This window comes from Cuculus canorus, chromosome 1, assembly GCF_017976375.1.
Source record: "Cuculus canorus isolate bCucCan1 chromosome 1, bCucCan1.pri, whole genome shotgun sequence".
Classification (NCBI taxonomy): domain Eukaryota; kingdom Metazoa; phylum Chordata; class Aves; order Cuculiformes; family Cuculidae; genus Cuculus; species Cuculus canorus.
The window spans coordinates 66,688,493-66,713,480 of NC_071401.1; the positions used below are offsets into that span (position 1 = coordinate 66,688,493).

The window sequence follows — 24,988 nt, forward strand, 5'->3', positions numbered from 1 at the left end:
TCACATTTTCTTCTTCAAAACACTGAATGCTTCTCAGCTGTATCACAAGAATCTCACTACAAAAGGCTACATTACAAGCATTTTAATTAATATATATAGGATATAATGATCTAAAAGTTGTCTCTTCTGTGCAAGCCAGACCATAGTCATCTCCAAAAAGCAAGTTAACTTTTTTTCACTTTCTCTGAGAAAGTAAGATAAAAAAGGACAACTTTTATATAAACCACAGTTCCAGAGTAAAGTTCCAGACCATTCTCAGATGTCTGTCTTCGTATTGCTAATCTTTATTTTCTTGACATTTTTCAACAACCTTTAAGGACCTGGAGCATCAGTCTGCTGATTTCTGGACATGACACATAGAATTCTGGACCATACTGTACAAATCAACTGTGTATTTCCTTTAGGTCCGGCATGTCCAGTGTATACTAAACTTGTTTAGCACACAGAGTAGTCATGTGCCCAAGGTCCATACCCATTGGAGATGTCCTTTTTGTGCTGACTGCAACAGTTATGTTCAACATGTAGCTCAGTAAACAGACCACCACCAACCTGCTTCTGCATGCGTTTTCCATTGCTTTGTCACAAAACCAGCAAATCTTACAGTTCCTTCTGCTCTCTAGCCCTTCTGCAAATCTCTTGCTTTCTTTACAGTCTGGAAAGTGGTGAAAAATGTAGGATTTGTCCTGAAACTTGGAAATGGAGTGACCTGCTGTATCTTTCTTAAGTACTACAGTGCAGACACTGAAATCGGTCACATAGGACAGGGCTGAAGAAAAAATATATCCGCAAACATTCTACATTTCCAGTCTTTTATACACTACTACACTATAAAACTGATACTATACACAATAGTCCCAACTCTGTCCAACATTTATTTTCAAACTATCAATAGACAAGAAGACTTCTTTGTTACTCCTTTTCTTCCACCCCACATTGTATGTGGCAGAAAGTGGTCAACCAGGAACAATAAAAGAATGCAGACACAGACTATGCTCTCATGTTGTAGTACGTGCAAGAAAGATAAGAATCTTCAAGACTGATGTCTTAAAACAGCTGTCCCCCCACTGATCCCATCTGCATCCTTCCCTGGGAAATTACATATTCCAATCACTTATTTGGATTTGGCTTTGTTCGAATTTTTCTGTGCTACAAAAGGGACATTCATTGCTTGCAGAAGGCAGGTCTAACCACACTCACTCTTGCTTTTTCTTGCAATTTTTTCTTACTGTAGATTTGATTTTTAACACTTACTGCTGTCTAACTGCTACAAAACCAGAAGCCACAGATGTGGAAAGGATGAAATAAAGTTCTGTTAATTGTAAAAAAATGAAAAAAAAGTGCTATATAAGTCACTGAAATTACCCATTACCTCAAACCAATTATCAGGTGAATTCACTTATAAATTGACATATACATGATCAGGCACATCAGCACAACTACAGTCAAACAAAGTAATATTAACAGCTTCTTTTCACTTGGGACTGGGAAACAGAAAGCAGGCATTTCCAAGCCCTGATTAAAGTTGGTAATTCAGGATTGAAGAGCAATAAGAACAGCATCTGGTATTAATATGAGTATGCATATCCTTTATTTTCCTTGTCTCCCTTTACCACAGCATGGACATTGGAGATTAGCTATAAAGATTAAATGACTCTGTCATGGTACTATTGTGTGAAAAAATACTTGCCCTTTCACTTTTACAGATATTGAGTATGTCATTGTACTACATCTGAATGTCTGCTTGCTGGAGTTAATGCCAACTAGCTTTTGATCTTCCTTACGTGCAGTCCTCTCGTTTTCTGTAAAACCTCAGTGCAGTCAAATTCTCTTATGGTCTGACACTCTTCAAAGTACAGCTTCATGAAGGTATAGGCAGTCACTCATGTCTCTAAGCTGAGGTGAGAGAGAGTTCATGGCAAATTCAATCTCAATTTAGGGTAGCTGATTCTCATAGAGGGTAGGTTCAGTCCAGAGTTTTTAACAAACCATGTGCACTATTCATATTCATGCGCATAGTATAAGACATTTTACACTTTATGTTGCTAGAAAATACATCAGTGACAGAGTATGAAAAGCCACATGGCTGAGGAGCAAAATTTGAGACCTCAGTTAAGCACCAGGAAAGTAAAAAACTATTCTGTCAGTTGTTTGGCCAAGAAATGGATATACCCAGTGTCTCCAATTGTATTTCTGAAGCGGGGGCAATCATTAGTCCTGCAGGACAATGTTAAAGCTGATCTTGATTACAAATCACACAACACACTGGTGGAGATGCGAACCTTGATAAAGATCTAGAAATATAAAGACACACACATCTATAGAGCAGAATTCCTCTTAGGTAAAAGCTTAAGCCAGAGGATGTCTTTTGCCTAAGGCCATGTTTCAATAGCTGTTTGGTTGAATGACAGAAAGAGGGGAGATCTCTTGGACTTCATCTGAAGGACACCACAGATGTGCATTATTCCTCTGTTCCATTTCACTGCGTATTAACATGGCAGCTACGTTGTCCCCATTCTGTAAATCCACATTTAGCCTTTACTTTTATTTGCACACCTGTCAGAAGATATTTTGATTACTGATATTTGACAAACAACAAGCTACAAGGACAACAAGTCCTGAGACCCTGCCATGACACTCAGCACTCCAATTATGTTCCCATGGGCACAGAGAAGGTAGCTGAGCTCCTCCACTTCAGCTGCATGAATTGTCAGTGTCAAAGAAGTGTCTTGTGAGAACTAGCATTAGTTGAATGCAAGACAATGATGAGGGTGGGCTGAGCCTTGATGGCCTCCTAGAAAACTGACAGAAGATCTTCCAAACTGATTCTCTATTGATTTCTCCCCATTGATACTTGGAGGAAATAGAGCTCCATTTTACCCAGAAATTTATGTGAGATTAGTATCTTCTGTGAGGCAGCTAATAATAAGGGACAATGACCATGATTTTGAATGGCAATACTACATCTGTTTTTTGTTTAAAAAATACTAACTACAAATGTCCCGGAGGGTTAGGAGTATATGTACATACAGATCTCATTTTTACATAAATCCCCAATATCCTTCAGATGAAGACAGCTGAGGGTATGATGTAGATATGGGTGTCCATGAATAAAATACTGTTGTCTCTATCTTATCACTCTCTTTTCCCTGTCAAAATGAGACTTTACAGTATTCTCAGTGAAACAGGAGGATGGAAGCAGTCTTTACATTCCTTCAAACTACATCCATCTGGCTTGTCTAGACCACATACAACTAAGTAGTGAATACTGTTAACCCAACCAAATCTACTCTTTCTAGCCTCCATTTAGTCTGTTTTCACTTGGTTTTTCTGCTCAGCTGCCCAAAGTCTACAGGCCAAGCTCTCTAGGGCATGAGCTCTTTGGGTCTGCTTCCAAGTAGAATCCTTAGGCAGTTCCAAAACAAAAAACCAAGAGTATCTAAATAATAATACTTTGCAATTACTGATATATTTATTGGGAAGTCTCAACAAATATGCAAGTGTAATTAATATAATTCTATGTTACTGGAAAATATGAAACCAAAATGTTCTGCACTGTGCTTCGTACCATGTTGTAAGTCCTAAGCAGAATCAAAGTTCTGCTTTTTGTGCAGATTGCTGAGGAAACTCTCTCCGGGATAGCATTTAGCATTGGAGTTAACATCATCCTTGCCACTGTAACAGGTTTTAAATTCTCAGATCTCAGAGTTGGCCTCTTATGAATACTATCTTCCCAAAGTAAGTATAGAGTTTGTGCTTTCTATTGATCAGAAAAATGTGCAGCTTTCTGCAGCAGCTTCTGTCTCCAGAATTGTTATACGACTGCATTAGAGTCACAGTCCTCAGTCCACGGTCAAGCTCCTTCTGAGCCTAGGTCATGATTATTATAGTGCTCTTTGGTGTTTATCTTGCTAGGTTTTGCTGGCATCAGGTAGCGAAGGTTCTTCCAAAATCTGGAATTCACAGGAAGAGATTTATCCTTTTTCCACTTCACAACCCTCTTTGATGGTAAAAGAGACAATGATTCTGGCAAGAAATTGTAGTCACTTATTGGCATATATTCAATTAATATGATCTCAGTTTTCCTTTCAACTAGGGCTTTATGTAATCCACTCCCAAGTTCGTATATAGTTCTGTCAGAAATGTAGTTCTGGCTCAGTATAACGATTAATCTTCGGCTTTTGTCAATGAATGAATGGATATCATCAACAACGGCTGCAAATTGAAGATAAAGGTGTTATTAAACTAAATTGAAAGGATAGGAACTGTACCCACTTAGCCTTTAATAACTGCACATGTACCAAAAATGTCCCATTGTAAAGTGACGACATGTAAGCATTCTGTCCCTAAGAACAGATTAATATGCACTATAGATTAAGAGTCTGTGAAAATGAGCTCAGGTATAGTCAAAGGCTGTTCTCTGGAGCAAAAACATACATACAATCTCCAGCTACCCCATACAGCTGTCTGTCAATAGTCACACAGATAGAAGGTGACAGCAAAATTTATTTTTCCTCCAGCCAGACACCTCTCTGCTCTTTCATAATAGATAGCATTGGAGTGATTCTGCAGAAAGTCACAAACAGCAACCTCTCTCCAAACATTCAGTAACCATCAGGTTACTCTTTCAGGTCACCGAATAACCAAATCTATTGCTGGTGATCCGATGTTGAGAAGACTAGCATGTGATGACAGAATGAATTCCAACTATGTTGGAATGGCAAGCAATGAATGAAACCAAATTGTGATATTCTTCAAACGCTCATGCACTAAACTGAATTATCAGGCACCTCTTCCTGTGCTTGCTTCAGCACCATAGGACAAGAAGATCTACAGAAACCAGAGATCTAGAAAATATGCATTGTAGGGAAAGGCAAAGCAAATGCAAAAGTAAGCTAAAAAGAAGAAAACTGAAAGAAGAATGAACCTGACAAGGGTATTACAACACCGAAGGATCCTGTAAATAGAAGGAAATACTTTGCTTTCTATATTGAAAATGGATCAGACCAGAGAAAAGGAAATAAATTAAAACTATTGCAAGGAAATAAGCTAAAACTATTGAAAGAATCAGACTGAACACTCAGAAAAAAGAACACTTTTAAAAAATATTTAAGGAGAGAGGATGACTGAAAAAAATGGCTTGGGAGAGTTATAGCATCTCTCTCTCAGGTTAGAAAAATGTCAGGAATGCATACAAGGAGAGAATACTCTGCCCCTTGAAGGAGGCTGACTGACTACATTGTTCTGTGTTTTTAACAATGAAAGTCTATTTCTCAACTAGATCTTTGGAAGAAGTAGAATCCCTCGATATCTTCTTTCCATGCACCTGTAAATGTTCATCTATTTATGGGGTATTTAGAGAAACAAAAGTCCATGTTGTCATTTCTATTTTGGTATGGCATCTCTTATGTTCAAAAAAAATGCTGTCAACCACCACACTGAAGATACAGCAAATATACAATTTACCACAGAATAACTAATACCAGAGACATCAGTTGCTCTGTGAAGTAAATAAGAGTTAATTCTTAGACAACTCGCCTCAGCAAAAACAGAGCTAGAGCACTATTACTGTAGAACATCTCACATGATCTGTGTTCTCATCATAGCTGTCTCCATGCTAGCTTCATCTTGGTTCTGTGTAATTAAAGATATGTGTGTGTTTATGTGTGTAGGTATATATGAATTCATAAATACATCCCTAATATCTGTAAAATGATTGCATACAAACTTTGTATGCACATAGTCTACATTAAATAAAAAATGTAGAATTTCAATGCACAACACATTTGACAGAATTCCTTCTAATTATGGACTTTTACCCTTGTGTGAAAACAACGTGCCTTCTTAACAACAAGAATACTCAATACACTTACCTCCTCCAGGGGATACATCTCTCTCAAATATACATAACTTGTACCCAAAGTTTTCTTCTAATATCATGGGTAATGTCTTCAAAGCAAATTCTCTCTCTTCCTCACTAGGGGAAATGCAGTCTTTCAGGTAAGACACAAAAGCATCATATTCTTTTCCATCTGGAAAGAAATCAGCAATTTTTATCTCATTGGCAACCATTAGAAATACAGTATCTGATCCATGATTCTGATTTTCAAAGTTATTGTCTCAGTAGCAAAGCTTTTAGAAATGCCTGCTCTTTCCTTTGATACCCCAAACAGGCTATAAACAAAATCAAAAATTCCTGAATCAATTTAAATTTGATGTAAATTATTCTGATTGTATTTGGCAAATCTTTGAAAATAACATACATTTTCTACGTTAAGGTCTTTTGATTTGTTTTAGATCGGATTAATTTAACAACTTAATATCATATCATCACATCATGTGAGATGAACAGGAAAATTAAGGGACTGATTAAAGACTAGCGAGGAAAAAATGTATCTGTAACTGGATAAGAATGCTGTTTAAGTTATGTTGTGAATTTTCACATTTGTTTTACTCTGTCTCATCAAGTTTTGTAGAGTGGGTACTGGTAAAAGATAATAAATGGATTTATTATTTTAATTATAATAGTATGTCATGCCTAGTCATGCTTTGGCCAGTAATTTACTAACACAAAATGCAAGTAAGACCAATTCAGAGGCCAGATCTACCACGCTAAGCAATATCTAATTGAATTTTGCAACAGAACAGCTATCCCTATTGACAGAGCAGCACATAACACCTTTGCATCTTGAGCTGTACTTCTTTGCTTCCCTTTCCAGATACTTTGCCACATATAGCTCATAAAAGACAGAGCAAACTAAAACCTAAGAAACCCTACACATGCAAGATGTCTAGGAGTAGGAATCAGACAATCAGTTATTCTAGAGTGGCCTAATCCAGGTTCTCGGAGACCCTGTAAGCCACTGTATGCAGCGATAGCTAACATCAACTGATAGATATGTAACACTGACAGGCATAAAGGACATCCACCTGTTACTGTGAAATCTCCAACCACTACAGTTTATTCAAGCTCTACTTAAGCTGATTTAGAGATGAAGGAGGGCTTAGAAAATCAGAGGCATATACGCAGGACGGTTTTGGTATCTTTCTTTCAGCCTTGCTCCTTAAGCTGAAATCGCAGCAATACTGCCTGGTAAATTCCCAGGCACAAGTGTACTCTCCTTTAGTGCATTTGGTGACAAACCTATAAACACTACAATGACCTCTGTAGTCAAGAAAGCATTTTAACCTCAAGCAGAATGGTGTCATTGAGGTGAAAAGAGATTTTTGTCAATCTGCCTGCCTGACAACTCCAGAACATTCATCCTCTTTACAGATAAATGCTTTTAAATTTCTCCACCTTCACCAACAATTCTCCAGCTTTTGTGATGAAAGGCACAGCAGAACAGAGTGCTCTGGAACAGCATCTAATTACGTTCCTTCCACTACCTGCTCCAGAGGCTGCTTCACTGTATTTATCCGCTTTTACTGCCCCGTGTGCATAACAAGCTCACTTTAGCACCTGACCATCAAGTTCTCTTTTACATATTGATTGCTGTTTCTGCTCACAGATCTCCTGGATTTATTTCATCTTTCTCACAGACAGTTGTTTTATAGATCCTGTCAGAAGATACTTTTCAATGAATGCATTTATTTCAGTCAGCAATAGACAAGTCATACCTTCAGCAGTGTCATCTCTTCTGCATATAGTCCTGTAAAATAGAACTAAGTCGACTCTAAACACCACACAGAGAACTACCACAGCTACAGCAACACATGGAAATAGTAAAGCAAGGACCATTCCTGTTGTAAATACGTGTGAAGGCAGATCTCGGGTGTTCCCTGTAAACCAGATGCACAAGAAATTACAGCGTTAATAAAGAGTATTATACAACAAGATCTCTGTGTTTAGTACCCATACCATTTTAAAACCACCCCTTCAAAATCACAGTATTGATGTGAATCCTTTCTTGCTAATACTTCAAGCACACATGCATATCATTTGTCCTGAGATGATGAAGAACTGCAGAATATGGATTACTCTAAAAACTGGAGAAGTAATCTTGCATAGATCCATACAGCTTCCACACACATAAATGAACTGTATGTGTGATCAAGACTGACATTATAGGATGTATAGCATCCCAAATGGTAGGTCACACACTTTTATGATGAATTTTCTTCAGGTTATTTATTATTTCCTGTTATTCTCTACCTTTCACTCTATTAGTCCACCCATAGCATTTATTAATGTCTCCTTTAATTTCTCTAATTCCTTTTTTTTTTTCAAACTTTAGTTGCTTTAAGGCTTTAATAATCTTTTTTTTTTTTTACTGTGCTTTGTCTTTTCAGTTCCTAATGCAGATTTTTAACTCTTACATCTTTGTGAAGTCTTTATGAAGGCATTGTCAAGTCATGCTCATTGTAGTCTGTATGTAATTTGCTTTATTATAGATATCTTCCGACTAGTCTATTTTCATATATTTCCTCCCAATAAAGCCTGGAATCATCTGAGAGAGATGGAAAACAAGAAGGGAAAGCCCATTTGCCATGAATCTCAAGGCTGTCTGGACTATAAATGTGAACTACTATTATACAGTAGAGGTCAACTTTCCACAGCTAGAAGGATGGAGTCCCTGACATGATAGAAATCCTCAGCCTGAACATTCCAGGCATTATCAGGAACATAAAAGATTGATGTTTCCGTGAAAAACAAATTAAAACAGAACAAAAACAAACAAACAAACAAACCTTCAGATTTTCATTTTAGAAAGATGTAATTAATAACAAGGTGATCTAAACATCAGCTGCTGGACTGCACCAAACTTTGAGTGATTAGCCCCAATGATTCCACCAATCTGATGAATAGGAGAGCGCAGGGAACACTCTGTCATGGGATTTAACAAAGTGCTGTCAGTAGACCTGTCAGCCAGAGCATCGCTCAGTCTCCCCAACTGTGTCCACAGCTGAACTATGGAGCCCCCACACAGCTGCTCTAGCAGATGTAGCAGCAACAACTGATGCAACTGCCTTAGAATAGGAGGAATCGCCCAGAGGAGTGTTAGGTCCAGTGCAAGATGGACCAGGGCCTTCATAAGCACATGGATGGAAAGATGTTCTGAAATGTGTGCCCTGCCCATAGGACTGAGAAGGTAAACGCAATTAATAATTATGTGTGAGGAGGGTGATTCATAGACTATACCATACCTTTTTTTAATTTCACTATTTTGATTTGTGTTCTCTCATCAGCTTGCAACATGCAGGTGAAATTATGATGCATGTCCTCATCTGTTACTTTTCTAATCTGTAGTAGCCTTGTGACATAGAACTTATTTCCCAGCCTGCAACAAGGAATAGTGTTAGCAACACTATCTGTACAGAAACATACAGAATCAGCCGAGACAAAGATTTTGAGAAAAAACATTCTAAAATAACATCAGACATTTTACTGAATTTGCAGTCCACAAAGTGCAGGACATTATCACATACAAATATATTTTCAGGAAACCTACTGTAATTTTTTGAGGTCTTCTTCACATATTGAAGGTTCATCCTCCGGGATATCTGAGCATTTTTCTGGAAACTTTTGATTAATTAACCAGTAGAGGTTGGCATCTTCTCGCATATAATAACCCAAGAAACCTGTGCAATTGAGTACCTCTTCCTTACCTAAACCAAGCATAACATGAGATGTAGTCAGAAGTAGCATTCATGTTCATAGTGCAGTAAAATGTCAGCTTTCCAGGCAACATATCCAATGAGCTGTGTTCCTTGCTGAGCTTTGTAGCCCCTGCATGACGCTTCAAACACGTTCCACCTATACTGGTGGTGATTTCACCAGCCACAGACAAGGGCTCTCGTGCAGCCTCTTGCAGACTGACAGTTACCCACTGCTTTCTCTCAGATAAATTCTATCACAGCTAGAAGAATTTAAATAGGTCAGAGTATTTCAGATGTTAGAGAACTAAAAGCAATTGGACTCAATGACCCTTACAGTTTCTTTCCAACTCAAGATATTCTATGATTCTGTGAACTAAACTCTGTGCTGCAGGCAGAGAACAGGAGAGGACAACTTATGACCAGTGCCCCAGGGCCAGGTAAAAGTAAGTAACTGCTAAGGGGAATTACACCTAATTGATTATGATAGTTAAAGTATACACTACACTCAAAGTAAAAAAGAAAAAACAAAACCCAAAAACTGTTAAAGCCCCTGCCGAAGTCCCACAGAAGAAATTCCCATCCCAGCTCCACACATGGAAATCAGCATAATCCTGAAGGCGTGAATAAGTCACTCAGCCAGTCAGTTACTTTGTACCATCTCACAGCACTAGTTGGAAGTGGCAGGAACCACTCCTTAGAGTTTGGTTAATTATAAGAAAGACCAAAAGTAGAAAGACAACTCTACACTTGGGAAAATAAAGGCAGAAGGCTGCAGCTCTGCAGAGTGAGATCTGAAGATTTCCAATGCATTTTATAGTAACTATTGTCACAGGAAGCTTGACCGGAGACTAGCTGCAACACCATTTCTAGGCTATGCCAGCATCATTTCCAATGAACACATCCAGAATGCCCTTTATTAAGCCATAAAAGCTGCATGTTAGTTCCTCTTCTGGCCATTATGCACAAATGATTTCCAGCAAGCAAGGCATACCCAAGAATCCTCTCTAAAGGCACATGTTATAAGCTGCCTTCTCGAGATTTTTCAGAGCGGATGCTCAAGAACATTTAAAGCAGAATCCAGATGAGAATCTGCCCATCTTAGATTTGGACTTTAGAAATCCAAATCACAGTTGCACAGATTAAATCATAGACTTAAACTTCTACTATCAGCAACTTTCCACCACATAGAACAGTTGCTTTCAGGGGAATACCTGGTGTTTTCAGGGAAATACCTGGTATTTTCAGAATACCACCTAAGCAATGACAGGTTTGAAAGGCTGTCCAAAATTCCCTTCTCTCTCCATCATTCCGTCTGTCTCATCATTCACCAGGTAGTTAAATGATCTTATTAAATGATCTTATCAAGGCAGATAAGAGGTGGAGACCAGATGATTCATAAACATTTAATGCTGAACTCAGCTACCTTCTAAAAGTTGCAACAAGCACAGTAAGGGGAAAAACTATACAGGAAGTGTGCAGTGGGAGGCTGGGAGACACTAGGCATCATAGGATTGGGGTACTGCCTTTGGAGAAAGGACCTATCAAATGGTATTTATAGGAAGGAAGGAAATTTACCCTCTGAGTACTGGATGAGTAAATGAGATACACGCATGAGAAACAGAAGAGGTAAACATGATTTTTGAGACTTGGAAATGAAGGGCTGGGTAACCAGATGGGAGAAGCACTCAGGCACATGAAAGGAAAGGCAGGTAAATTTCTGTTTTTAAAAATTTATTGCAGCATCAGTCACAAAATCCAGCATTCTGCCCAAAACTGTATGAAGCCTGCAGACCGTGTTATCTAAACTAATCTCAGCTAGAAATACAGTCAAGTATTTGGCTTTTGACAATACAACCAATTATTTGCAGTAGCAACAGATCTGCATGCTTCTGTTGCCAGGACTCAGTCCTCACATTCCTCCTTTTCATGTAGAATTATGTTCTCAACTGCAACAACTACCAAGGGGATTACTCTTTATTGCTGTCGGCTGAACAAACTACACATCTTTCACACATCACTCTATGGGGTTTGCTGTCTACAAAAGAAGGCCGTGGAGAGCTGGTTTATCACCATCAACACTTTCTCTTGCTGGTCAATGCAGCAACCTCAGCTTCTCTCTCTGTAAAAGGGTAAATTTAGGGTACTTGTATATCACTCGTGGAATACACTAAGCAAAACATAACCAGATACGAAGATGGATCAGATCCAGGAGGATGCATAGACAATGCTTAGGTTGATTACATTTAACTGGACTATCAACCATAAAGAAATCAGAAAAAAAAAACCATATACATGCAGTAGCTACCACAAAGACTCTTGTACTAATTTGATACCTTTTTCTGTTTCAATTTCTTCATCACGTCCAACTATCTCTAAAGGTACATCCTCTGGTGCATCTAGAACAGAAAGAAGTATTTCTGTTGAAGTAAAAATTAAACATTTGCTTTTTTTTCTAAAACTAACCACATGCATTCCAATTAATTCAAAGAACAATATCTGGACTCTGGCATTACTGAGTTGTTTAAAACACAGTATATCCTGTTGATTTTTTTTCACATGCACAAATATACAATGCACAATTTACAATGGTTGAAAAGGCTCTTTCCCAAAACTTATTAAGTTTGTATGACTTACAGCAACTAATTCTGAAAAAAATAAAACTGCAGGGAAAACATAGTAAATTAATTTTCCAAAATTGGTAATATGTCATATATGTCTTCACCTGCTTTTTTTTTAAATGATTGCAAAATAGTTCAGATTACCAGATTTTTATCACCCTTGTATATATTTATCAAGTGAGAACTGTAATTAAAATTCTCCATTGTGTGGTGAACTAAAGAACATTTTTCTAAATTTTAGGAAGCTTCCTTACCTTCTTCTACTACCAGCTTAATTGTATTTGTGCTGTGGTATATCTTTCCTTCATGACCAATTAAAATTTTGCAGGTATATATACCAGAGTGCTGTACTGTTAACGTTTTAAAATCCAGTTCTCGCTCTGTTTCATTTTCATAGTTCTTACAGTCCTGCAACAACAAGGACAGAAAATACTATTCTGTAGTAAACATCCATTCAACACCTTAAAGAAGATAAAAATGACTTTTGAAATGAAGCATCACTATCACTCTTTCACTATCTTAATGACATTTTTCCAACCCATGCAAGGTGAGGGCCAAATTTTCAGTCGTGGTTATTAAATTCAACATTTGAAAATTTAACCCATTAGAAGTTGAGAGCACTGCAATTCCAAGTATGTGTTTGCATATAAAAATATTGTGTCAGGAATTTAAATGCACTCATCTGTTTGTTTTTTTCTAAATGATGTCACAGGTCTTTGTCACCTCATTGCGGCCAAAAGTTGTTTAGGCTTATGAGGAGCTTTCTGGTTAAAGCAAGGTGCCTCAACAATAGGGAAAGTGACATCTCAGAGGGTGGCAAGAGTTGGATTCACACGAGTTTACCCTCCCTATCCCCCAAATAAGATTCTGTTTATGTTTCTTTTTAATTTATAGAACATGCTAAGCAAAATGTCCTATGAAAGCTCAGAAATATTTGGTTCTGGTCTGAATTTCTTCGATTAAGGAAGGAAATGATCACCGCTGTAAATTGTCTAGGGAATGGACCTTTCCTGGATGTGTATGCTTAAAACTAGGCTATTATGCAAAAGCCGTGTGTGACCATCCCTCTTTTATCTCAGCTTAGGCTGTGAGAGGAATGCTCTGAAAATTTTCATCCAGTCAACCATTAAATGATATTTAGGCACAGAGATGGTTGCTTCATCTGTCTCACACAGTATTAGGCATTAAAATATCAGCTGGAATACTCAGCTTAGCCATGACAGTGGTCAGCCTGGGGCATGGTCCTTTATTGAGGGAAACATATCCATCTATGGCCTTATACATAAATGGTCCTATCTTCCCAGACCAGAAAGGATAAGGAAGAAAGGCTGTGGCTGATTCTGCCATGCATAATCCAGATGCCCATACTTAAACCATCAAAATCCTTTCCTGAAACTGATTCAACATGTAGTGAACAGCTTCCATTACTCCAATCAGGGCACTTGAGAGGAATAAGGAGCGCTGGTCAGGGCGATATATAGGGACAGCGTGGAAGAAACTGATTCAGGGTTCTTCATCCAACGGTTGTGCACAACACTCAACAGTTAAAAGCGGTCACAAAACTATCATCTATGCTCTGATCAAAGCTGGTAGGGAGAAGACCAATGTTTTGCCTAAAATAAACAGAACTGGATCTGTTACACATTTTGAAAAAATTGTTCAGGAACAGCAAAATTTAAAAGTTTCCAATTACTTTATGTGCACATGCTAAGTGTAAAACCAGTATCTTGGTACTACCTTTAGTGTCAGGAAAACATCTGTATTAGCAAAGTAGCAGCTAGCTAAAACAGCTGCTGGCTAAATCAGCAAACACACAACCACATCAGAACTTTTACAATTCCAAGTTCACTCGTTATCAGCTTATTAATAATCTTGGATTACATGTACATTTTTCTAAAACATCTGAGAACAGAGAAAAGCTTTATTCTGTGTATCCATCTAAAGCTTTTTCCTCTAATAACCTGAGAAATTAAAGCTTTAGAAAATTTGTAGATGCTTCTAAAAATTTGTTGGTAAATAATTTTTCCTGCAGATTTTTGCTTCTATAACAGATTATTTGAGTGACATTGTTTCAGTAATTACCTTGTACCATGTTATGTTTTCATTACCATTGACAGATAAATCACTACATTTCAGTGAATGACCAGTTCCAGCATTTTTAAGTTCTGTAGTCAAATGATTTTTGTTGAAACAGCTGCTTTTATTTTTTTCAAGTACATTCAGGGTCCACTTTTGAATTGTGAAATTAGGTTTTCCATTGCTAGGAAGAAAAAAAAAAAAAGTAGGAAAATCAGTTTCAGGAGCTTTGTGGATTAACAACAAAATATAAATAAATTCTCTGATACATCTGTTAAGCAAAAAGTAAGTCTACAGTGATCTAACTATTTATGTTCCCTTTTATTGCTTTTCCACTCCCAAATATGTGTTATTTCTCATAACTAAAGAGTTTATCTAAACTAAATAGTCTATCACAGAACATTTGACAACACTATTGTGTCTATAAAATATGGCATTATGTACTAGATCAACCAGATCAAGCAGAACAAGAATGAAGTGATCCATGGCATCGTGTATAGATACAGGTGAGCATGAAAGAGTTCTAGGACCTTGAATCATCTAGTGATTTTGCAGGTTTAATCTTCTATGCATCACTAAGTTTTAAGGCAGTAACTGAAAAATATATTTGTAAAATATGTAAAAAATAAGGTGGGCAACTCTGCTATTGTTCATAAAACAACATCATTCATTGTTTTATACCGTGCAGATACTCATGGCTATTTTGGAAATATTTCTAAATCTGCACAAGTCTCATGAATTACAAAATCACTTACGGATTTAAGTATGAGTGCAAAATAAGGCATTTTGGAAAGGATTCATGTCTTTCAGTCTGCGCTGATCAGAGATATGCAGTAGCTGGCCTCCCCCAGTTGACCAGAAGAGCCAAAAACTACCTCTTCTAAAGTGGAGCCATCCTGTCCCATGCAACATTTATAAAAGATCAGGAGAATATAATCAAATGGCTCATCTGAAGATCTAGGAGCTGACTGTTGTCATTCAGATAACTACTATCTTCTATCCACATACTCCTTTTAAAGAAGCAAATTACAGCTGTGAATCACTTCATTACTGGATATGTCTAACTATATGACTACCAAGGGAAAAGAAGCTGGAGGACTTTTGGTTGATTTGGTAAAATTTGCCTAACTTTGGCAAAGCTAGGTCTTAAGAGAAAGTCCTATGGTACAATAAATTAATGGTGAGATTTTGAAATTAGTGCTTAAAGCTCTTGCTTTTTACTGAATAAGTAGCAATCACAGAGCACTTCCCTCTAGTGTCATTTATATCTTTGTAAATATGTTTGAAAGAGAAAAGAAAAAGAAACAGGGAATTTCTGTTGCCAAGAAAAGAAAAAGGAATGAGTCCCAGGAGAACTGAAACTAGTAAAGAATCATTTTGATGAGAAGGTCTAAGGGAACAAAGCTGTTGAAATGGAGAAACATGCCTGATGAGTGTATCAGCTTTAACACCATTCTTGACTGACGTGCCTTTTATGAGATTCAGAAGAACTGTTAGGATGTCATTGATTAAATCAGATGAAGTTTTGGGGTGTGTTTTTTTCCCCCCTTTTTAAGTTCCCCATATAGATTTTTTAATGTATTTTGAATACCCTCATTGCATTGGCACCCTTTTTCAGTGTGCATGGGTTCTCTTTGTTCTCTTACTCATTTGAGATACTCATTACTAATAATCGCAATTTATCTAAAGCAAAACATAGCGGTTCAGTTTCTCAATCAGTTAACTATGGTGTCATAAATTTTATCGAAATTTTTCCATCAGAGATGTACTTTCATGGGTATTCATGATGGATGGAGCCCTCTTACCTGTGATTCTTCTGTGAATCATCTTTTGAGTTTTCAGAATTATATTTACGTACTTAAATCAGAGCTTCTACTTACAGTCAGCAGCAGGACCAGAGGCAATAGTCAGTCTTAGAGTGCAGTTTAGTTGACCTGTCTTATATGTTTTGTTTAGGACAAGACAATCTGCCCCAGAAAGTTCTCTGACAATGAAGTTACCGAATATAAGAAGCTTACGTGTAGACTGAAACATTAGTTCAAATTCATTCCACTGAGTCTCTCTGCTTCTTCACACATCACACTACTATCTAAATACTGCCAAAGCAGCAATTACGGATCAAGCCATAAAATACATATAATTTTAGTATCTCTATTCAGCAAATGGAAGAAAACAATTAAGCCACATGTTCTCCTCAGCGCTATCACTCCACAGAGGCTTTCTTCTGTGATCATATTTGGTGATATCACTTCAACACGTATGACAATTTCACCTGAAGCGAATCAAGTTATTCTACCTGATAAACCAAAATCTATCAAGGAGCAGCTCCCCGAAAAGTGACAAAACCACATCTAAGCAAACTAAGATGAATTTGTCTTACATAATTTCTGTCTGCCATATACATGATTTTCAGAAAGAAATGCATTTAAGTTGTACTGTTTAAACTCCTCGTGTCCGAGCTGTTATATTTCTCTCCTGGTTTTCGCTTGCTGAGATTCTTTAGTGATAATTTGTAGGGAACAAACCCATTTCTGGTTTAACAGCCTTTCAACTCCCCCCTGCTGAACCCTGAAGAGGAACAACAAAAAATAACTTGACTTAGGAAAAAAATAGAGGGAAGTGAAAGCCCTTACAGGTTATAAGCCAAGTTACTGGATACATAACCAACACTAACTAATCCCTTAGCTATTTCACTGCAACAAGCCAGCGTTACCTCAGTATTTCAACCTACTGCTAGAAACTGACACTGCCTTCCAAACTACAATATTAACTCTAAGTGTATGTGTTCCCATTGCTTTGTTTGTATTAGGATTTAAAATGTATCATGTGTTTATCATGGATCTCTGTGCTTTCATTTTTCTCAGGAACCTATAGTTTCCCTCTGTTTCAAGATCACCAACACAGAGCAATCGGATAACCTGCTTTCTTGTATTCTGTTTTTTTCTTTGATAACCACAGGACATAGGGTATGAAAAAAAACCCACAAATTCCTGCCAAACATGTCTGACACAGTTTTTTTGCTTACCACTCCCACTACAAATGCATACAAAATCCTTTCTTTTCAAAAAATGTTGCTGAAGATGGATGAACTCAGGCTTACAGGTGATGTCTATTAATTCCTGAGTTCATATCCTAAGTCTACAGTACTAACAAACAAATATGAACACATCAACACACACAGACATACACTTTAGCTATCTATGCTGTGTCTCAGCAGGATGCTTCTTCTTTAACTGGGAAACTTCTGATTCCTTTATAAGTTAAAAAAAAAGTGAGTAATACACCATAAACACATTGTTACATCATTTCCACCTCTCAGTTCTTGTATATTGTCAGTTATAACATATCAGGAAAATAAAATCCCTAAATATAACTAGTTTGCAAAATCTGTCAACATGTGTTTTCTTGATAATCTGCAGGATCTTTGCCACTTTGTTCACTAAAACTGCTTAAACAGTTATAAGCACTCTAAAAACTATTTCCTATATAGTTTACAAATACCTGCCTCTAAATTAACATTAAAGTGCCATGAAAAAAATTCCCTTATGCCTATTGATACAGTGTTGAGATCTGTGAAGGGTTCCTGCAAGACAACTTCAAGATTCTGGCATGTGCCTTCATTATGATTCTAACAGAAACATGAATATATGCATGTGCCTAACAAAAATAATTTTTGCCAAAAAAAAAAGTAGTCAAAATATATTATTTTAATTAAGAAACATTTTTGTGCAAAATAAAAATGCTTTCTTTCAAAACTAACTTTAAAAATGTAGTAGCATAACATAGTATTAGAAAATGAAACAAATAAAGGAGAAAATCAAAACTCTTATGCTTTAACATAATTAAAACTTTTCTTCCCAGCTTCTTGTTTAGGAAAATCAGCATATTGAGACATCTCAGAACAGATTCAGACTTTTTGTGTTTTCCAACAAATACAGGAAAACAATTACTAGTAGTAATAGTAGTAGCAGTAGTGCTGGCTTCACCTGCACTACTTCAAATAAATGTCGGTACTCAATCGTACATTCCTTTGCATGACCTTACACAACAAAGTAGCCAAACTACCATACTCATTACCCCTAAGGACAATTCTTTCAAGATTGGGTTCAACATATACAAGTAAAATTTTTCTCAAGCTTTGTCTATTGCTTGGATAAATATTACCATAGAAGTAAAAAGAAATCACATAAACCCAAAAAAATACTCTATCAGCAGACTTTTCGTTTATAATATTTAGCACGTCAGATACTGCTACTCAGTGCTTTCTAAAATAGTATCAGTATGATGATAATAATAACAATACATGGAAAAATAAAAGATGAAGTTTTCAGCTTCAAAGTTAACTTGGAAATTAACAACTGAAGTCTAGCTTAAAATGCTAAGTACTGAACTTGTGTCTGCAATTTTACTGGAGAAATGTGTAGAGCATTTTTCAGTATAACTAGTCACATAAACATTACAAACTAGGCAATAACCTTAAAAATGCTACCTGTAGAGCAGTACAAATCATTACATACAAAATAATCTGCTTAAAATTCATTATTGTTTCAACTGTAAATGCTGAGTTACAGTTTTGTTGCAAGTTAGTCATAAGACCTCCATACAGCAGACCTCTGATTAGTCCTATAGTCTTTCCTGGTGGCCTGATGATGGTTATCACCAAATAATTGAGACCCATCCTTACTTCCCTTTTTAACTCATGATGTTCTACAGTGACAAGGAATCAAATCCAGTTATTTCATTTGTCTTTTGAGCAGCCCCAAGTATGCAGAAATTTGCACAGAAACCAGAGTTCAGTTGTGCCACACTTTGTTTATTACTTTACTATACAAAAAGACAACTTGGCAAGCCTCATAGTGTGAGATCCACTCAGACAGTGAGAGGAACAAGTCTGGTAGCAAAGACAAGCAAATGTTTCCTTTTACTTGGCAGTGGAAAGAAGGGTTGTCTATCAGTCATTTTGTTTAGGTCATTAATCATGAACCAGAAGAAATGCTACCTGCCTTATCAAAAGGTTTACCGAACCTTTAAAGGGCTGCATCTGCCTATAGCTACTTGTAAATATCATAGGTTGGCCTGGATGGTTATTGTGAAATGACGTGGGAAATGACACCACAGTTAATGTAGCTTCCTGCCCCTCCTTTATACAGATGCCACTAACAATACAAACCAAGTCAAAGAAATTAACTTCTTCATAGACAAGTGCAAAGGCAGGATGTTCACCCACTGCTTTGTGTACTCACCTGTGAGTGACAGAGTAATTCCCAGAGTCACTGAGTTCAACTGGCCAAAACTCCAGAAAATTCATTTGGGGAACAATTCTCTGTGTTTCCTTTATCAGTTGCTGCTTTCCATTGTTTTCTTTGTACCAGTTTATTGTGTATACATCTTCCTGAAAATGTTCTTGCGTTGGCTCAAGATAACAAAGATAAAAATATTCCCCTTCTAGAACATCGATGGTGGCACGAAGGGGACACAGCTTCTCTTCCAAAAAAGAGGAAAAAAAATACGTTAGGAAGCCAAATACTTCTTTCAGAAAATAACATTAGCTTGACTTTGAAGTGATTTGCTGTGCCTTTTCTTCTACTACTAGAGTAGTTTTGCAATATTTATTTATTGCAGTAGCATTTATCTCAGCCTTAGAACTCAATTTTTTAAGTCTTTCTTCTACTTCACCCAAGCGAAACCAGAAAAAAAGGAGAGTGAAAAAAGGAAGGCTATTTCCGTAAAATTCTTTCACATAGGTCCAACAGCATCAGAACCAAATGGGCACAAATGACAGAACCTGGGCTCACTCAACAGTAAAGCAGCTGCCACAGATGGAGGCAGAAAGAAAAAATATAGTTTAACTTGACAAAAATGGCTGATCCTCACAAGTAGTCAACTGCCATAGAAACAGAGATCCTGTGAATTAACATTGGCATTTTCATATCTTCTTAATGAAAACTAAATCATTATGTGTCTAGATTTCCTAAAAACTTCAGATAAATTGCCTTGGAATGAGATTATGTGTGCAAAATTTAGTCTCAAACTCTGCTTTTCCAATCAAATTTCCCAAATGTACCTTTGCCTACAGAAGTCATATAAAATATAAAAAATGGATAAGGGATCATGGTGTAGCTCTAATAGTAAAAAATAAAATAAGCTTATGGTCTTCATGTCTCCTGAGGTTCTCACAGATTATTGGTTTTTAGTAACTACTGCAGGCACAATTCTGAACAGCACTAAAAGAAGCAGACCCATTTTCTTCCTTGCTGTGGCTCTTCACACAGACATGCTCCCATACAGCATCATCAGGTGTCTCCAGGCAGGATATCTGCTTTTTTTTATTTTATGTTTTTGGTATTTTGGACCAGCTTTCCCAAGTGGGGAGCAGGGCTGAAATTGCCAAAGCCTTCTTATCTGCAAAATACAAAACTTGCCCCACTCTAAGTAACTGTCAAGAAGATGCTATATATTCAGCACATATTTTTGATATTCGACTATTGAAATGAAGATTTATACTTACTAGTGGCAGATTCAGTGATAAACATTAAAAAAAAAATAATTAGAGTCATTTTCTCCAGTGACTTCTCACTTCCGGAAAAATAAAACAGAATTGTCCTTGCTTGTTCTGAAAGCCTAAGAAAAACAGATTCACAATTCATCACAAGTGCAGCAAACAGACTTCTTTTACCATGTGAGCAGTGTAACCATCACCTGGTACTAAAGAGGGCTTTCCAAATGGAAAGTTACACTTTTTTATCATAATAGCTATTTTTGTACATCAGGTAATGTGTCTAGATTTTTCTTGGCAAGTTTATTTTAAACTGAGAAAGAAAAAGAAAGAAAAAGAAAGAAAAAGAAAGAAAATCCATTTTCTTGTTGATTACATCTATTTCACATTTCTGATTAAACTGACAATCTTATAGATGCACTCAAACTTAGATCCCAAGCCAGTAGACACCTGCCACAGGACAGCGCTTTCTTTCTCTACAAACAGTATAAACTTTGCAAGACTGGACCTTGTAGAAACACCCAGTAGAAACTTCCATTGCCTTCAAGGAGAACAACATGATAGATTGGACATCCTGATGGCTAATTTTGAGCCTGTTGGAAAAGAATGAGATCTACAACTTTGTCTTATGATTTTGCCTTAGGGAACCAATAAGCACCTGATTCATATGTAGTCAACTGTGCCTTCAAAGGCAAGTGGAAAACACCACTAAATAATACCAGCATAGAGTATCTTCTCTGAGATTCCTCAGAGCAGCAGGTTAACTGACAACCAAATGAAGAGCCAGTCCTAAGACTGTGCTGCAATTTTGCTTACAAATCAGACAGATTAGTTGCGTAATAAACTCAGTTCAACATCTGCAGTCAAGACAGACAACCTTTCTTAGTCACTGACCCAAAAATGCATGGACAAATGAGACAGACACACACATGAGATGTATTTCATGGACAGCTACCAAAAGAAATCTCATTAGTATTCCGTATCTTTGATTATATTACCTGTCCCTCTTGCAGTTTGAGAATACAATTTAAGAAAGTAACTCTCTCGTAAGACACTACCCTGACAGTTACAGTCAGAAACTTTCAGTGATAGAAAGCAGAAGGAGGCTTATCTCTTACCATTCTCCCCAGCTTATTCCAAGTATGCTATCACCCCATAAATGCAAAGAGACAAAAGAACTGTTTCACATCTTCTTTTTCAGATTGACTGGCAGGCAGATCCAGATTTAGAAAACAGCTAAAAGAAGCTGGATACAGAGTACTACAACAATAAACTTTAAAGGCTCTAAACTCCTCAGACCTGGTTTCAGTTCCCTTCTACACATAGAGAATCAAACTGCTACATTTTACAAGAAAAGAAGTGCCTCTCTCTTTATTTTCATTTCTTGAAAATAAATCTCCTTTTTCAACCTATTATATCCAGAAGAAATACAGCTGCTGCAGACTATGAAACTGTGATACACTACATAAAGACAAAATAATTTATCAGCAGATTTGTAATTCTAAATCCCATTCTTTGTTGGCACATCAGCACACCAGCACACAGCACAAGTATTAATGCATGCAGAGCAGAGCCCTTCATTCTTTTAAGATGAATTAAAGAATATAGTTTAATGCAAGTTACTTAGTAATAACCAAGTTTAGTTAGAGATTAGTGGCTACTATTAAGCAAAACACAGGTCCTTAACCTTACTCTCACATTGCTGTTGAACTTGATCAATTTGTCTGAAATTTTTCTACTTGATGCTAACGTTTGATCCATGTGGTTTGCACACTCTTCAATGAAACACTGGGAGAGGGGGAGAAAAAAAAATGTAAACGCTTTTGGTGAAACTCAGCTAATATAAAGAGATTCTTCAAGGAACAGAATAAAAAAATTTTCAGAAAGAAATTGAGAGATATTTTAAAGTAAAGGCAAAGATTCTCTGCCTAATAAAGGAGTGCAGAAACACTCAACAGGCAAAATGCTAAGGCAATAGTGGGGAATGACAGTTTCAATGAAAAAAAAAGTACAAAAAAATATCGATTATCTGTAAGACCCAAAGTGACAATAGCTTTAAGCATGTTTTTCAAATTTCATGCATGCTTAAAGCCACAGATGGAATATTAACAATAAAAAATGGTTCTTAAAAATCACTGTGCCATTGTGAAGCCAAAAAATATTTAAACAAAATGAAGGATTAAGCTATGTAAAGTGCACTAATGATACTTCATGAACTAGACAATTTTGTGTATTTAAGCATCATTATATTTATTCCTCATTTTCTTAAAATTACCAGAAGATTTTGAAATGAAAGGGGGCTGACAAATGGAAGTGATAATCAATTTTGGTCAAGTAACTTCTTTTGATCAACAATTTTTGAAACATGGATTTGGTTCCAAAGGGTTGTGACTTCCATTTTTTAAAACCAAAGTGCTCCTGAACATCAGACTATTTCAACAAACATTTCTCAGTCAAGGGAGGAAAGTGCTCATCTTATATGTTTATGAATGGTTTCTTGCAGAATTTAAGTCTTCCTCAAGTATCACTGCCATAATTCATGGAGGATTCATGAAGGAGATAAAAGGATTTAGCAAAGAGCTGCTTTAACCATACTAGATCTAATCAGCATTCTGCCAGGGTTGTTATTTATTGGTTAAAATGCAAATACATCTTAATTTCAAATACAAGCAAAGTTGTTTACTCACTATGGAAGTTTTACCTGGTGGAAAGCAGACACAAAGGCAGACTTCCAACCTCTGGAGAGTTGCAACTTGCACTTATAAATTTTCTGAACCTAATTCATCACTGAAACAGAGAGTAATCTCTATCAATATGTGAGTCGATAAATAGACGCTCAGTCTGAAAAACCTCCTGAAAAAGAAAGAGTGAAAATTCGCGCTCTTCAAACTCTTGACTGCAGAAAGGAAAATGGAAAAAAGTAGAAGTAAGAAATTAATTTTTACTACCATTAATGGAAAGGTAGTAGTAAGACATGAGTGTTAACTTTTCTAAATGAGGTATTTGAGGTCTGAGACACAAATATTTTAGGAATCCTCTTTTCCTGCTACCATCTACCTGGACAGGGTAACTTTGCAGTGCCAGTGAGGGACAGTGCACTTAAATAAGCTTTTTTCAGAGCTAAATTATTTATGACATCTCCATAATAAGGAAAAAAGTATAACCACAGGCCTGGCAGAAAGTCAAAGAAGGTTGCCGGAGGTGGCTTGGGTGAGCGTGATGCAGCACTGCAAGAAGGAGAAGCACAACAGGAAGGCAGAGCTGAGGGGACAGACAGGGTTGGGGGGGTGGATGGGCTTGGGAGGGCAGGTGGGGCTGGGGGGACAGACAGGGTCGGAGAGACAGGCAAGGTTGCGGGGACAGGCAGGGTCTCCTAGAGATGGAGTCACAGATACTGGTGTTGGGCATGACCCCAGACAGGGACAGAGTGGGTGAGGAAGGATGGGATGGTGGGGCAAAGCGAGGGACACATGCACGCACACATGCAAACCCGCAGAGATGCTCTCACTAGAGGCTCCTCTGAGGGAGGGAAGAAGGAGCTGTCTGCGCCTGGTCCTTGACACCCCCAGCCCTCCTGCTCTACCCTACCCTTCACTTCTCCTCCCTTTCCCCCTCTCCTCCCGCCTGACCCACTGCCCCCGAGTCCTACCTGGCTCAGCAGCACCTCCTCACCACCCCAGGATGCAGGAACCTGGACTGCGTTCGGTGTAAAGAAGTGCTCCCAGGAACTGGGGCAAGACACCAGAATGGTGAAGGCAGATGGAAAGATAACTGTGCTTAGCGAAGGGTGCTGTGCTGTCACTGGGTCACGGGTGAAACCCTGCGGTACCTCCCACGAGCAAAGGGAGTGATGATCAGCTTTGTGGGGAGACTGGGTTCTTCTGCCTTCTTACAACCTTCTGGGGGAAAAAAAGGCGCAAGGAGGTGATATCTTTGGTTATCTTAGTCAAAACACTCTTCCTCCCCTTTTCTGCCCCTGGCAGGACCGTTTTCCAAGATAGATGATGGAAGTAAGATGGACATTTAGGAACATGCATGTTAAGCTAATCACAGCAACTTTTATCTCTGCTACAGCTTCCCCCCACCCTCACTGACCGTTTTGAGAATGAGGATGTGAGAAGAGATAAACTGTATCCTGATAAAAAGAAGTAAACAGTATTCTGCAAAGACCTCAAAAGGGAAAAAAAAAAAAAAGAAATAA

The 24,988-nt window shown here is 37.5% G+C and overlaps 1 protein-coding gene across 5 annotated transcripts; it reads right to left on the reverse strand.

Annotated features, from left to right (window-relative positions):
* Positions 1–3,795: 3,795 nt before the first annotated feature.
* On the reverse strand, positions 3,796–24,620 carry IL18R1 (interleukin 18 receptor 1). 5 transcript variants are annotated; one of them, XM_054079849.1, is made up of 12 exons: positions 24,437–24,620; positions 23,489–23,574; positions 20,800–20,912; positions 19,535–19,770; positions 14,298–14,475; positions 12,470–12,623; positions 11,931–11,993; positions 9,450–9,606; positions 9,145–9,278; positions 7,618–7,779; positions 5,871–6,029; positions 3,796–4,212 (listed from the first exon to the last, which is right to left on the reverse strand). In XM_054079849.1, the coding sequence occupies exons 4-12, from the start codon at positions 19,597–19,599 to the stop codon at positions 3,851–3,853; spliced, it is 1,434 nt and encodes a 477-aa protein (XP_053935824.1). In that variant the 5' UTR covers positions 19,600–19,770; positions 20,800–20,912; positions 23,489–23,574; positions 24,437–24,620; the 3' UTR covers positions 3,796–3,850. The 5 variants fall into 5 exon arrangements, with proteins under 5 accessions (XP_053935824.1, XP_053935795.1, XP_053935802.1 ...); XM_054079820.1 differs by having other exon boundaries at positions 19,535–19,775; XM_054079827.1 differs by having other exon boundaries at positions 19,535–19,775; positions 23,489–23,640.
* Positions 24,621–24,988: the final 368 nt, after the last annotated feature.